General features: G+C 42.2%; 1 protein-coding gene across 1 annotated transcript in view; it reads right to left on the bottom strand.

The window, feature by feature from the left end:
* tmcc2 (transmembrane and coiled-coil domain family 2) overlaps positions 1–14,336 on the bottom strand; it is a 200,572-nt gene that overhangs the window by 99,523 nt on the left and 86,713 nt on the right. The window contains exons 3-4 of the mRNA XM_068007666.1: positions 10,044–10,389; positions 3,067–3,655 (exon numbers count right to left, since the gene is read on the bottom strand). Coding sequence (XP_067863767.1) covers positions 3,067–3,655; positions 10,044–10,389 — 935 coding nt within the window. The remainder of the gene's footprint in view (positions 1–3,066; positions 3,656–10,043; positions 10,390–14,336) is intronic.

Below are 14,336 nucleotides of genomic sequence, written 5' to 3'. Positions count from 1 at the left end.
CATTACCCTTTGCTTCCTGCCACTGAGCCAATTTTGGATCCAACTTGCCACTCTCCCTTGGATCCCAGTGCCCCTGGATTAAGGAAGGATTCCCACTCCCAATTGCTGTCAAATGCATGTGTGGATACCGGGTGAGGTCAAGAGCAAGCCTGATGTAATTGCCAACATTCATCATCTAGGCTTCCTTGGAACCATATATCAGTACGAATCTGCACCTGCAGGGCAGGAGGGAAGAACATTTATGGGGGAGCGGGGTGAGTTTAATAATCTTATAACTAACTAGAACTTATTATATTCTTAACCTGTTTTTTTGATCAGTGCTGGGATACTTAGCTGCAACATGCAAAAGTTTAAATGTGGCAGAAGCTTCCACAAAGAGAGAGAGAGAAAAATAAAAAGAGTCAAAGCTAAGTTGATATGCTTTCCTCTTGGAAACCAAATGTGGTTTACTGCACCAGTAACATTTTTCATCTCAAGATTAGATTTAAAAATTTGACAATTTGCATTATAATTTATTTATATAATTTATATAGCTAAATGGCAAATTTGAATACATATACTGTGCGCATTTGATTTTCGATGCACACTGCCAGATGCACCACATCTAAACAGCTGGTGACACCGCTGTACTTGTGAAAGTCAGTGGTAGACAGCACCACCAGCAGCCATTTCATGGTACTGCAATTCTGGCTACTAATTACTTACTGCCTCCACATTCTCGACTCTTTTTCTCCATCACTCCCCCACTCCCCAGCCACAACTGAGCCTTTTGTACTGACAAACCTCCTCAACCAAGAGGTCTGGATGGACTGCCAGCCACGGCAGCCCTCGGTTAACCACCAGCTGGCCCTGTATAAGGGTTGAGGTCCCTTCCCCGTTTTCCCTTCTTTCCGCTCTAGTGCCTTACTTCTACTTGTAAGGAATCATGCAACACCAGGTTATAGTCCAACAGTTTTATTTGAAAATCACAAGCTTTCAGAGCTTACCTCCTTCGTCAGGTGAGTGAGTGAAGGGTTCTAAAATCGCATAGCATATATTAGTCTGGGAGACGGTCACAGCAATCAAAGGTGTCGTTGGTGTTCAGACAGGTTAGCCACGGAAAACATTACATCCCAGTATACTGAATACACAATGGGTCAGATTACACAGACAAAGAGACCCGAAAGGCAGAGAGAGAGAGAGAGAGAGAGAGAGAGCGCGTCCAGTTGTATTAAAAACAGATAACTTTTTTTTCCCGCTGGTGGGGTTACGTGTAGCGTGACATGAACCCAAGATCCCGGTTGAGGCCGTCCTCATGGTCGAGCAGAAATTGATAGCCAAGTTTCGCACCCATGATGACGGCCTCAACCGGGATCTTGGGTTCATGTCACGCTACACGTAACCCCACCAGCGGGAAAAAAAAGTTATCTGTTTTTAATACAACTGGACATTCTCTCTCTCTCTGCCTTTCGGGTCTCTTTCTCTCTTTGTCTGTGTAATCTGACCCATTGTGCATTCAGTATACTGGGATGTAATGTTTTCTGTGGCTAACCTGTCTGAACACCAACGACACCTTTGATTGCTGTTACCGTCTCCCAGACTAATATATGCTATGCGATTTTAGAACCCTTCACTCACTCACCTGACGAAGGAGGTAAGCTCCGAAAGCTTGTGATTTTCAAACTAAACTGTTGGACTATAACCTGGTGTTGTAAGATTCCTTACATTTGTCCACCCCAATCCATCACTGGCATCTCCACATCATTACTTCTACTTGAAGAGAACACAACTGCCTAGTTCCAGCCAGCTCCTTTAAACCGTTACATGTTTCAATCCTGAACACTTGTTACTTTGCACTAATTTGGAAATGTAATTATGGACAGGTAACATTAAAAGGGTTCCAGAGATTTGTGCCTGCCAGACAGCTTAATGTTTTAACATTCAACCTAGCAGAGTTTTAACACTACCTCAGGTCACAATACATTTCAGATTACATGGTTCTTACAGATACATGTAGTGAGAATCTGTACATTTTACAGAGTTCTCCATGTTTCATTAGCCTGTTGAGGGACCAGGATCATTCCTTGGTTGGGGCAAGGGGGGGTGGAGGTATGGTGGTGGCTCAGGTCAAGTCAGGTTTTATCGAGGCTGCTTTCTCCCCCTACTGTTAAGTTCCCTTCTGTTAAAATTGGATAGCCATCTGGTGAAGGAAAGAATACTAGGGCCTTTAGTTAATTCCAAGCCTTTATTCACAGAGTTTCCTCTTGCACACCCCACCCCATCTCCTCGCTAAGCTCTCTTATAAAAACAATGAAAGTCCCCAATCGATACTCACCACCTGAATTCAAATAACCCCAATTGATACAAATCATACAATTAACATCTTCCACACCAGCCAAAACAGGGGGGGGGGGGGGGGAAAAAAGAGAAACCCAGGCTAATTTTCCTCCCGTCCGAGTTTTGAGGTACATCAACTGCTGGCCCAGCTGAGATGCACCCCAGGTAGCAAAAGCAATTTGATGAAAGGGGTTTCTTTGTCTCCAGTAATGCCGAGTTGCTCATTACGAAGTGAAAGGAGCTCTTCAAAATGGTGATCGTTACACATTCTGAGAACAACATATTGGAGTGATCATAAGGCCGTAAAGTCACCAAAGCGGTCAGATATCATCTAAAGGGTATCCAGACAAAAATTGTATTGGAAGAGACTGCTTACTGACCTCAAGGTGAAACGGGATGTTTCGCCATGGGCTATATTATTTCATGGTTATCAGTGAAGCCTGATCACACCAATGCTGTAGTCTCAGGAATGGGATTGAGCATGTTGACATAGAATCATAGAATGGTTACAGCACAGAAGGAGGCCATTTGGCCCATTGAGCCCATGCCAAAGCTACCATATCTTGCTTCAATTTGGTTCACAAATCTTCTTACTCCTATACGTAACTTGCATGCTGATGGGAATTGGGGTAAGAAGGGGGAAGAAGAAGAAAGTTTGTTGGGGCAGGCCCACACTTGTATTTCATCACCTGTGTAGATATTGGTTTCCCTGCTCCTCACGCCAATATATAGCAACAGTAAGCTAGATACCTGTATCGTTCTTCTTGCAAACACTGCGTCATGTAGGCATAGTCTCTTTGGAGCTGTCCTTTCAAATCTTCCATTGCGTCTTCCAGATGCGATTGACTATCTTTAATTTCGCGAAGTTCATCCAGGATAGTATCGAAATTGTTATGATGGCTGTCCAGTGTATTCGATTTGGGGCTCCCCATGCCTCCAGCCCCTGCCCCAGAGTTACTCCCACCTGCAGAGCCAGAAGTTGCACTGGAACAATCATCATCACTTCCATACTTGGGGCTTGACACCAGTGTAGCACTGCCACTCAGAGTCCTGGTGGTCTCCTCCTGATGTGACTCATCCAACGTGTCTTTCAAGTGGGTAATGTTATCAGCGCTGCCAAACTTGTTTCGTATCAGACTGGCAAACTCCCGTGGTTTAGAAACTACAGCCGAGTGGGTGACTTGAGAGAGACCGGACAGGCCTCCCTTCACACCTTCCACGACACCGCCGCCAAATCCACTGATTCCAGCTCGGACATTGGCGCCCACATCCTTTAGACCTTGCTGCATGTCCCGTAGAACATCCTTTGGCTGCCTCGAAAGACCATTTTGTTCAATCTCTGTAAAAAAAAAACAATTTTTAAATGTATATTATGAATGAAACAACATCGGTACAATTTAGCCTTTTTTAATCTCTGTCAAATGTGCAATGTCTAGATCTTCAAGTGTTCTATTACTCAGTAAAGGGACATTTAGGCAACCTGCTCCCAGGTATTCATCAATATCGCTCTGCAACTGGGCACTTGGAAGTATGCAACAGAATCTGGATTAACTCATCCTTGTAATTTCCCATTCCCACCGTGAAGTATCCGACAAACGTTCTGTACCTCTGCGATGAAACATTGATAATCCTGAATCGCGATAAGTAGAAGCACAGATTATAATCCGTCTTAAACTACTGCTGTAACTCAAATCGGCTAGATTATTGCAGCATAAGGAAGATCAATGACACAAAAGAGTCTCATCACGTACAAAGCTGAAAGCTTCTTCAGATATTAGAAGTTATCCATTCATTTAGTTTTCCTTCTTCCCTATCTCTCTTGAACTCTGTGGATGATACTTAGGTGCAGTTCCATGGGGGTCAACATCCCTCCAATGCCTCGTTCAAGTAGCCATTTCACATTTCACGTATAAGACTAGATTGTGAGACTATTTCCTCTCCTCACCTGACATCCACACACAGGCACTGTGCAGAAAAGATCACTGGATACCAATCTGGAACGGAAACCCCAACTGATTTTACTATCCTTAGCTCAGATGCAAATTATAGTGCCCCAGCTGCTGCCCTAACCCTAACTCAGCACAGACTGAGGACCTTCTGCTCTGTCAGTGAGAGAGTTATCCCTGCAGTTTCTGCTGCAGTAGGTTTATATGCCTTAAACTATAGATTATATGAAGAGCGGTTAGCTAGTTTATAGTATCGGCTAAACTGTTCAAATGAATTTCAGGCTTTTAACTCGCCACTTCTCACCTGTAAATCCTGTATTTTTTTTTAAATCGAAGTGACAATTAGATTTCAAATGACTAACCCCTAAATATTAAAGGTTGAACAAGGTCGCAGTGGTCAAAAGTAATTTTCCGCAATATTCAATCAGCACAGCTGAAGAACTACAAATCCAGATATGAAAGCATGGATTCAAATGCCAATGGGCCCTATCAAGTGTTTCCCTTCCACAAAACATATACAATTTATCCTATTGTGGACTCCATCTCTTCTCTCTCTAAAGAACATTTCTAGGTAAAGGCCCCCTGATCCCCAAAGATAATCATGCAAAACTTCAGAATCTTCAACCTTGCGTCCAGACAACTCAATCCTGGCTTTCTGAACTCTAGATATTCTGCCACTTATTCTCGCTCCAGCAAGGATGGGAACCACTTATTCTGCTGGAATGCTTTATATATATCAAATATACTTAGAACATAAGAAATGGGAGCAGGAGTAGGCCACATGGCCCCTCGAGCCTACTCCACCATTCAATCAGATCATGGCTGATCTTCAACCTCAACTCCACTTTCATGGCCGATCCCCATATCCCTCGATTCCCCCACAGTCCAGAAATCGGTCTATCTCAGCCTTGAATATATTCAATGACTCAGCGTCCACAGCCCTCTGGGGTAGAGAATTCCAAAGATTCACAACCCTCAATGAAGAAATGCCTCTTCATCTCAGTCTTAAATGGCTGATCCCTCATCCTGCGACTATATCCCCTAGTTCTAGACTCTCCAGCCATGGGAAACAACCTCTCTGCATCTACCCTGTCAATTCCACTCAGAATCTTATATGTTTCAATAAGATCACCTCTCATTCTTCTAAACTGCAGAGTGCATAGGCCCATTCTACTCAACCTCACCTCATAGGACAACCCTCCTATCTCAGGAATTAATCTAGTGAACCTTCGCTGCACCGCCTCCAAGGCAAGTATTTCCTTCTTTAGATAAGGAGACCAAAACTGTACACAGTACTCCAGGTGAGGTCTCACCAAAGCCCTGTACAATTGTAGTAAAACTTCCTTACTTTTGTACTCCAACCTCCTTGCAATAAAGGCCAATATTCCATTTGCTTTCCTAATTGCTTGCTGTACTTGCATGCTAACTTTGTGTTTCTTGTACCAGGACAACCAAGTCTCTCTGAACACCAACATTTAATAGTTTCTCACCATTTAAAAAATATTCTGTTTTTCTATTCTTCCTACCAAAGTGAATAACCTCACATACTCCATCTGCCACCTTCTTGCTCACTCACTTAACCTGTCTATATCCCTTTGCAAACTCTTTGTGTCCTCCTCACAGCTTACTTTCCCACCTACCTTTGTATCGTCAGCAAACTTGGATACACTACATTCGCTCCGTTTATCCAAGTCATTAATATAGATTATAAATAGCTGAGGCCCGAGCACCGATCCTTGCGGCACCCCACCAGTTACAGCCTGCCAACCTGAAAAGGCCCCTTTATCCCTACTCTGTTTCCTGTCCGGAAACCAATCCTCTATCCATGCCAATATGTTACCCCCAACCCTATGAGCCCTTATCTTGTATAACAACCTTTTATGTGGCACCTTATCGAATGCCTTTTGAAAATCCAAATATACGACATCCACTGGTTCCTCTTTATCTACCCTGCTCGTTATATCCTCAAAAAACTCCAATAAATTTGTCAAACATGATTTCCCTTTCATAAAATCATGTTAACTTTGCCTAATCATATGATGATTTTCTAAGTGCCCTGTTACCACTTCCTTAATAATGCATTCCAGCATTTTCCCAACGACTAATGTCAGGCTACCTGGCCTGTAGTTCCCTGTTTTCTCTCTCCCTCCTTTCTTGAATAACGGGGTTACATTTGCAACCTTCCAATCCGCTGGGACCATTCTAGAATCTAGGGAATTTTGGAAGATCATAACCAATGCATCCACTATCTCTGCAGCCACCTCTTTTAGAACCCTTGGATGTAGGCCATCATGTTCAGGGTTAGGGTTATCAGCTTTTAGTCCCATTAGTTTCTCAAGTATTTTTTCTCTGGTGATATTAATTGTTTTAAGTTCCTCACTCTCATTAGTCCCTTGGTTCCCCACTATTTCTGGTATTTTTTTTGTGTCTTTTACTGTGAAGACAGATACAAAATATTTGTTTAATGCATCTGCCATTTCCTGATTCCCCATTATAATTTCTCCTGTCTCAGCCTCTAAGGGGCCAATGTTTACTTTTGCTACTCTCTTCCTTTTTACACACTTGTAGAAGCTCTAACAATCCATTTTTATATTTCTTGCTAGTTTACTTTCATATTCTATTTTCTCCCTTTTCATCAATTTTTTGGTTGTCCTTTGCTGGTTTCTAAAACTCTCCCAATCCTCAATCTTACTACTCTGCTTGGCAACATTATAGGCCTCTTCTTCTAATCTAGTACCATCCTTAACTTCTTTAGTTAGCCACAGGTGGATCATTTTTCACATGGAGTTTTCATTTCTCAATGGAATGTATATTTGTTCAGAATACTGAAATATTTCTTTAAATGTTTGCCATTGCTTTTCAACTGTCATACCCTTTAATTTGCTTTCCCAATCTACCTTAGCCAACTTGCCCCTCATACCTATGTAATTGGCTTTAATTAAGTTTAAGACTCTGAGTTTGAGAATGACGTACTTAAGTCAGAAACTAATGTGAAATTCTATCATATTATGATCACTCTTCCCCAGAGGATCGCTTACGGTGAGATTACTAATTAACCCTGTCTCATTACATATTTCAAGATCTAAAATAGCCTGTTCCATGACGTATTGCTCTAGGAAACCGTCTTGAATACATTCCATGAACTCATCCTCCAAACTACATTTGCCGATTTCATTTGCCCAGTCTATATGAAGATTAAAGTCCCCCACGATTACTGCATTACCTTTGTTACAAGCTCCTATTATTTCATGATTAACGCTCTGTCCAACAGTATTGCTACTATTAGGGGGCCTATAAACTACTCCCATCCGTGTTTTCTGCCTCTTGTTATTTCTTATTTCCACCCATACTGATTCTACTTCCTGATCTTCCGAGCCAAGATCCTTTCTCATCACTGTCCTTATGTCATCCTTTATTATTAGGGCCATCCTTTTCCATTCTGCCTGTCTTTTCTAAACGTCATGTACCCTGGAATATTTAGTTCCCAACCTTGGTCACTTGCAGCCATGTCTCTGTAATGGCTATTAGATCAAACCCATTTATCTCTAGTTGTGCAACTAATTCATCTATCTTGTTATGAATGCTCTTGTGCATTCAGATAAAGAGTCTATAATTTTGACTTCTTACCATTTTTTCCTGCTTTGATATTATTTCCTGATGCACCATTGTTGGTAAACTCTCTGTCCCTTCCTGCCACACTCTGCGTATCTTTACCCAAATCACTCCACTGCTCTGATGCCTTGACTTTACTCATTAGATTTCTAAATTTCCCCTCACCTGACCCCTTCCACCCACCCCCCCACCGCCTGCCATTTTAATTTAAAGCCCCATCTACAGTCCTAGTTATTCGATTCACCAGGATGCTGGTCCCAGTCTGGTTTAAGTGGAGCCCGTCCCAACGGAACAGCTCTCTTTCCCCAGTAATGGTGCCATTGCCCCATGAATCGAAACTCCTGTCTCCTACACCACTCTTTGAGCCATGCATTTAGCTCTCTAATCTGTTTGTCCCTATGCCAATTTGCACGTGGCTCAGGTAGCAATCCAGAGATTATTACCTTTGATGTTCTGCTTATTAATTTAGACCCTAGCTCCTCAAACTGTCTCAGCCCATTCTTAGTTCTACCTATGTCGTTGATTCCTACGTGGACCACGACAACTGGATCTTCCCCCTCGTGCTCCAAGTTCTTTTCCAGCCGTGAGATGACCTTAACCCTGGCATCGGGCAGGCAACACAGCCTTCGGGATTAGAATTTTGTTTTCCAATTGCCAATCAAATATTTAACTAGCCTTTTTGAAATACCTAATTCAATATTGCTGGGAGTGTAAGTACAAAAGAAAAAAAAAAACAGATTTTCTTCCACGTACCTATCTGGATTTAAAAATTTTTTTTAAAACTTCCCTAAAATCTTTTATTTCCGTCCCTAGTCTAAGTTTCCATATCTCTGTTTCACTTTCTACTTTGAGATGGGGAATATTTCCACCCATGCCCTCAGGTTTTATTCCCTTAATTTCTTTCACTTTCTGTTTCCACAGAATTGTTGATATCAGCGAAAAACATTTTGAGCGGAATTGATCCACTCCACTAATCTGAATTTCAGTCCTCGTATCCACCGGTTTGTTGGGACCGAGGAAGCATTTTCCTGCGACTCTGTCCCAAGCATAGCACATTACAGAACTGTGAGCACAGAATTCCATACATTAGTTTTATTTGTTTGTACCCAGCAGGTGAAAAAAACCTTACAGGTAGTAGGACCTTCAGGGAAACCATCTGGTGCAGCACATCCATTCAAAGCAGAATGTCCTAGGTTTGATTCCTGGTCTGTGCCGAGGTAGGTGGTCTCATCCAAGGCACAGTAGGGGCACTGGAAATAGCCTCGGTGCCCCAGGGGCTGGGGTGGCACTTAAATCAGAACAGGTTATTGACCTTTCCTTGTTTGAAGTAGCTGGAATCGTTAATTTGGATTGGCCTGAAAATCCCTAATGATGTATTTCTACCACAAACAAACAATCTACTTAAAAACATTTACAGTACTTTTTTTAGAAAGCTAATTTCATGCTAATCTGTACTCAGTGTTCAGTGTGGGCAGGCTGAGCAAACTGGAGCTACATGTTCTTGCCCACCCGCGCCTTGAGCTAATTTCCAAGGCACTTGGTGAGACAGAAAAAGATGAGATAAGTGAGATCATCGGTTCAGGCTGGAGTGAGATAGGACCAGCGGAATTAAAGCTCCGCTGAACACATACATGCAATATCTAATTAAAATATTTTATCTCTCAATTTTCTCCCCTCCTGTGTTAAAGGTTGAACTGAGTTAGCTACGGTACACACAGGAGACTATAATTGGCTTCAGTGCTCTTGGGCTAGGGAGGCAGGAAAAAAAAAATCAGCCAGGACTCCAGCATTGATCAGTGACCCATCCTGGCAAGTGTGTAGACTTTGGGAGAGAACATGATCTGGCCCATCAGTAATGTCTCTTACATTAGTAAAAGCCTGCTGACATTCACTGTTTAGGTCCATAGGTGAATTATCGCTACTTTTGTGAGCACTGGTGCAACTGTACAGTAAATGTGACTCACATCTTCAGGAGAGGATGTGAAAGAATTGGTGAGGTCAAAAAAAGGAGAGTAAACGGGTGAATTACAAAATAAACATTTTTCTTAAACTAACAAAACTGACGACATAACCCCCTCTTTAAGGATTAACCCTTGCCCTTTTAGTACTGTGGCTCTCGCACCATCAGAATATATCAATATTAGTTTGAACTCCAGTTCTCAATGTTACCTTTCAGTTTTCTGTGGTAGTGTTCTAATTTCTTGTGCAACTGTGCAATGGTCTGTGCCGATTTCTGGTTCTTCTTCTCAAAGACCTGTTTGATACGAGAGGCTTGCTGTTTGTCTGCATTGTTGGCCAGCTTCAAGTATTCTGCTACATTATCATCCCGTGCAGTCTGCTCGATTTTTATCTGCTCTGTAATTTTCAGGATTTTCTGGTGAACGTGGTCTATGGCGGCTTTCGTCTTATGAGGATCTGGGGTCCCATCAGGCACGTCAAGGCTGATGTTGGTGTCTGAGCCCCCGTGGCTGGTGTTTGCTGGCAGGCCGAGTGTACTCACATCTCCCTTTTCAAGCTGAAAGATGTAGGGAAAGTTAAACTTTGTTAAGAAAATTTGTAACGTACATAATCCTTTTTTTCTTACGAATCTCTCTCCGTCCTCTCTTGCAGATGCTGACTCATGCTGGAGGACAATTCCCCAGGCATCTGCAGCCCACCCAGTAACAATGGCCATTTACATGTAAGCCTAGACAGTGAGCTTCGGCAGAAGTACTGAGTATCGCAGCCAAGTGATCCTGTTCTCACTTGTCCATACAGATGCACTTTCCAGCAAGGCCGGGAGGAGGAACCCAGACTGATTTCACTCCCCTTGCCCCAAAGCCCAGAAACATTGATGGTGAAACTGGCCTTCACCAATACGGCAAAACGGGCTCATAGCGATTTGGAAGCCCATTTTACAGCGTGCTCGATTTTTTTTCGTTGAATCCATGCAGTGCAAAACAGGTTGTCGATTTGCTATTAGCCCGTCTTGCGCTACTAACAAAGATCAATTTCATTCCCACTAAGTCAGACTGTAGTACTCCCACTGCTGCACTGGCTGAAATTTGCTAACTCAGCACAAACCAAAGATTGACCCAGTGATCTTCCTAGTTTGTATATCTCAGTAGTGCACAACATGAAGCCTGGCTAACATACATTTCAATCTGAATAACAAACCCTTGCCACCTTTGATATCCGTGGACTTCCACAATTTACAAGGTATTAGGTTTTTAGTTGTACGCGTACACATTCCGTCATGTGAACTGCAGAACAAACCTATAGTTTGTAACAAGATGTCACTGAATTAATTTGCTGCTGCCAGTTCACTCAGGTATCCTTATTACAGCATTACAAATGAATCATTTGGTTTTTCCTCTTTTGTCCCCTCTTTCGGCCTTCACTACCATACCTGAAGATCATTCCAGAAATTGATCACTCTGTATAAAAGGACTGCCCCCTAACATCAGTCCTCAACTTGCCTTTTACCAATTTGTATCTCTGTCCTCTTACCCTGTAGTCAATAGTTTAACTTGAAATAGTGCTCAACATTAACCTGTCTGCGCTCCTCCAATTCTGGCCTCACGTATCACCAATTTTCATCGCTCTACCTTCAGCTGCCTAGATTCTAAGCTTTGGAATTCCCTCCCTAAACCTCTCCGCCTCTCTCTCCTTCTTTAAGATGCTCCATTAAACCTACCTCTTTGACCAAGCCTGTCCTAATATCTTCTTGTGGCTCGCTGTCAAATTTTGTTTGAAAAATTGCTCCTGTGAAGCACCTTAGGACGTTTTACTACATTAAAGGCGCTATATAAATGCTAGTTGTTGTTGTTCCTCTTAGTGTCTCATATAAGTCATGATGTGGCGATGCCGGTGATGGACTGGGGTTGACAATTGTAAACAATTTTACAATTGTCAACCCCAGTTATTTACAATAACTTGGTGTTGTAAAATTGTTTACAATTGTCTCATATAACTCCAGGAGGTCCCTTTTTATTCAACTGCTCTCAAGCTTGGACAGCTCATTTTTTCCTAAAATTTCCACAACAATCATGCAGAATTCAAATTCTGGTCTGAAACCCTGACCTTTGAGGGGGTTTCACTCACTCATGCTGAAATCAACTATGGAGTCAGTGACAAATTGAACCCAGCATTGTACTGCCTCTTTTATATTGCTATAAAGTAGGAGTAACAGTACAACTATATCCTGAGAGAATAATAAACCCGTGTGCTCTTAAAAAATCTTCACCGGAGCTTTAGGAGGAGACAAGATTCAAGAAAAGTAATAGGATAGTGTGAAATGCTATTTGCAAGGACAGAGAGAACTTGCATTTACATAGTACCTTATTATCACGTCCTCAGGACATCCCAAAGTACAATCACTAGATTACTTTTGAAAGGCAGCTATCTTATGTAGGCAAATGCAGCAGCCAATGTTTACACAGCAAGGTCCTAACAGCAAATGAACGACCTGATAATCTGTTTTTTGATGGCACAAATAGAGCACTTTTTTGCAATCAGGCTTTGCGAGACAACAGAAGAGGAAGGCTTTATTTTATGTTCAAAATGAAAGAAAAACAGCCACTTAAAAACATTTTATGTTCTCAAAGGAATGCTACAATCCTGAAAAGAATTAAATAAGAAAACAAAAATACTATTTTACGAACAGAAAAAGGCTATTAGGCTCAACGGATCTTGTCTTTTTTTGCTTGCCCTCAAACCCACAGGCTTGTCTTCTCTCTATATTCCACAAACCCCTTTTTCTCCAGAAACACATCTAGTTGTCTAAACTCATTTCTGCTCTCTCCTTCAGTAGCCTTCCCCGGTAACTTATGTCTACTACCCATTAGGTAAAAATATTCTGCCTGACTTCCCTTTTTACTTTTAACTTCCCAATTTTTGACTTGCGTTTCCTAGTATATCAATTCCTCCCCACAGAAAAAAAAACCTGCTTGCATCAGCTTTGCCAATTCCTCGTCATAATTTTGAAACACAAATTGTATTTCAGAATTTTTATGGTTTGTTTCCATCAGACCTAGAGTCAATTGCAGTGGTAACTGCACATTGTGAATGTAAAAGCTTCCTTCTGATGAAAGTGTTGAGTGTACTTCCTCACATTTTTTTTTTATTCGTTCATGGGATGTGGGCATCGCTGGCGAGGCCAGCATTTATTGTCCATCCCTAATTGCTCTCGAGAAGGTGGTGGTGAGCTGCCTTCTTGAACCACTGCAGTCCGTGTGGTGACGGTTCTCCCACAGTGCTGTTAGGGAGGGAGTTCCAGGATTTTGACCCAGCGACAATGAAGGAACTGCGATGTATTTCCAAGTCGGGATGGTGTGTGACTTGGAGGGGAACGTGCAGGTGGTGTTGTTCCCATGCGCCTGCTGCTCTTGTCCTTCTAGGTGTACTTCCTCACATTAGCGTTGCGCAGAGCTACTGATTTGCAATGGCTATTTTGTGTGACGAAGGGCATCCATTAGTGACAAATTAACTGATCTACGGTCAACTTTCTCCCCTCTTCTTGTGAAGACAAAGGCTCTTGTTGGGCTACAGTCCCACAGGTGCCAGCAGCCCAAAGGCCATTTTTCATGTGTGAGCCTAGTCAGTGAGTGTCAGCTGATCACAAGTTGGCACTACAGTGGAGTCCAATTATGTCCCCATCCAGCACCCGCACACATGCACTTTTCAGCAGGAGTTACTAGACAGTGATCAGGTAGTGGCTGATTTTTCACTTCCTTTAATCCAGGGACACTAATGCCAATTGCAGAACCCCCAACTGTTGCCCAGTTAAGATCTGCAAGCTCAGCAGGTTGAGCCAGAGATGTGTCATGGTCTCTATGGTTCTCTATCATAACAGGCTGCTTATCCACTAAACTGGCAAAATAAACACTAGCATCTGAAAGGAATTTTTTTGTGACTTTTTCCTCTCCCTTCCCTTCAGTTTCCCCACACCACACTGTGATCCCAAAGATTTCAGAAAACTGGTCAACTCCCAAGGCTTTGCCAATCTCAATTTTGATCTGACTGAGAACTGAATGGCACTGGCCTAAGGTGACATAACCTCCAATTACCCCTCATTACTCCGTGAGTCCCACAAAATTAACATGAAATAATATTTTGTGTTTGCTCACAGTATTAAGAAATACAGAGTTTCACCTAGCTGAACACTAAACGAGGGAACAGTTGGGTTTGATTGAAGATACCCTTGTTAGGTGCTGAAACAGATGACAAGGTATAAGTCAACCAGTTCATTGTCAGCAGGAACGGAGAGCTCTCTTGTTCTTCATGCTCTCAAGCAACAAATTTTCAAATCTGCAATGCACCACAAAATAGTGGCTTAAATAATAGCAGAAAATTGATTAATAGTAATGAACTGTGTTGGGAAATCAAAGGTAGCCAACTTGTGTTTTTTTCCTTCAGAGCAAATGGATTACTTTCAATGCTTTGACACAATACAAATGTTTTTTTAAAATTCTGCACATTGAG

The sequence above is a fragment of the Heptranchias perlo genome, chromosome 27 (assembly GCF_035084215.1).
Source record: "Heptranchias perlo isolate sHepPer1 chromosome 27, sHepPer1.hap1, whole genome shotgun sequence".
NCBI classification, from domain to species: Eukaryota; Metazoa; Chordata; class Chondrichthyes; order Hexanchiformes; family Hexanchidae; genus Heptranchias; species Heptranchias perlo.
The sequence above is the reverse complement of the archived record's forward strand: the minus strand, read 5'-3'. Positions and strand labels throughout refer to the sequence as shown.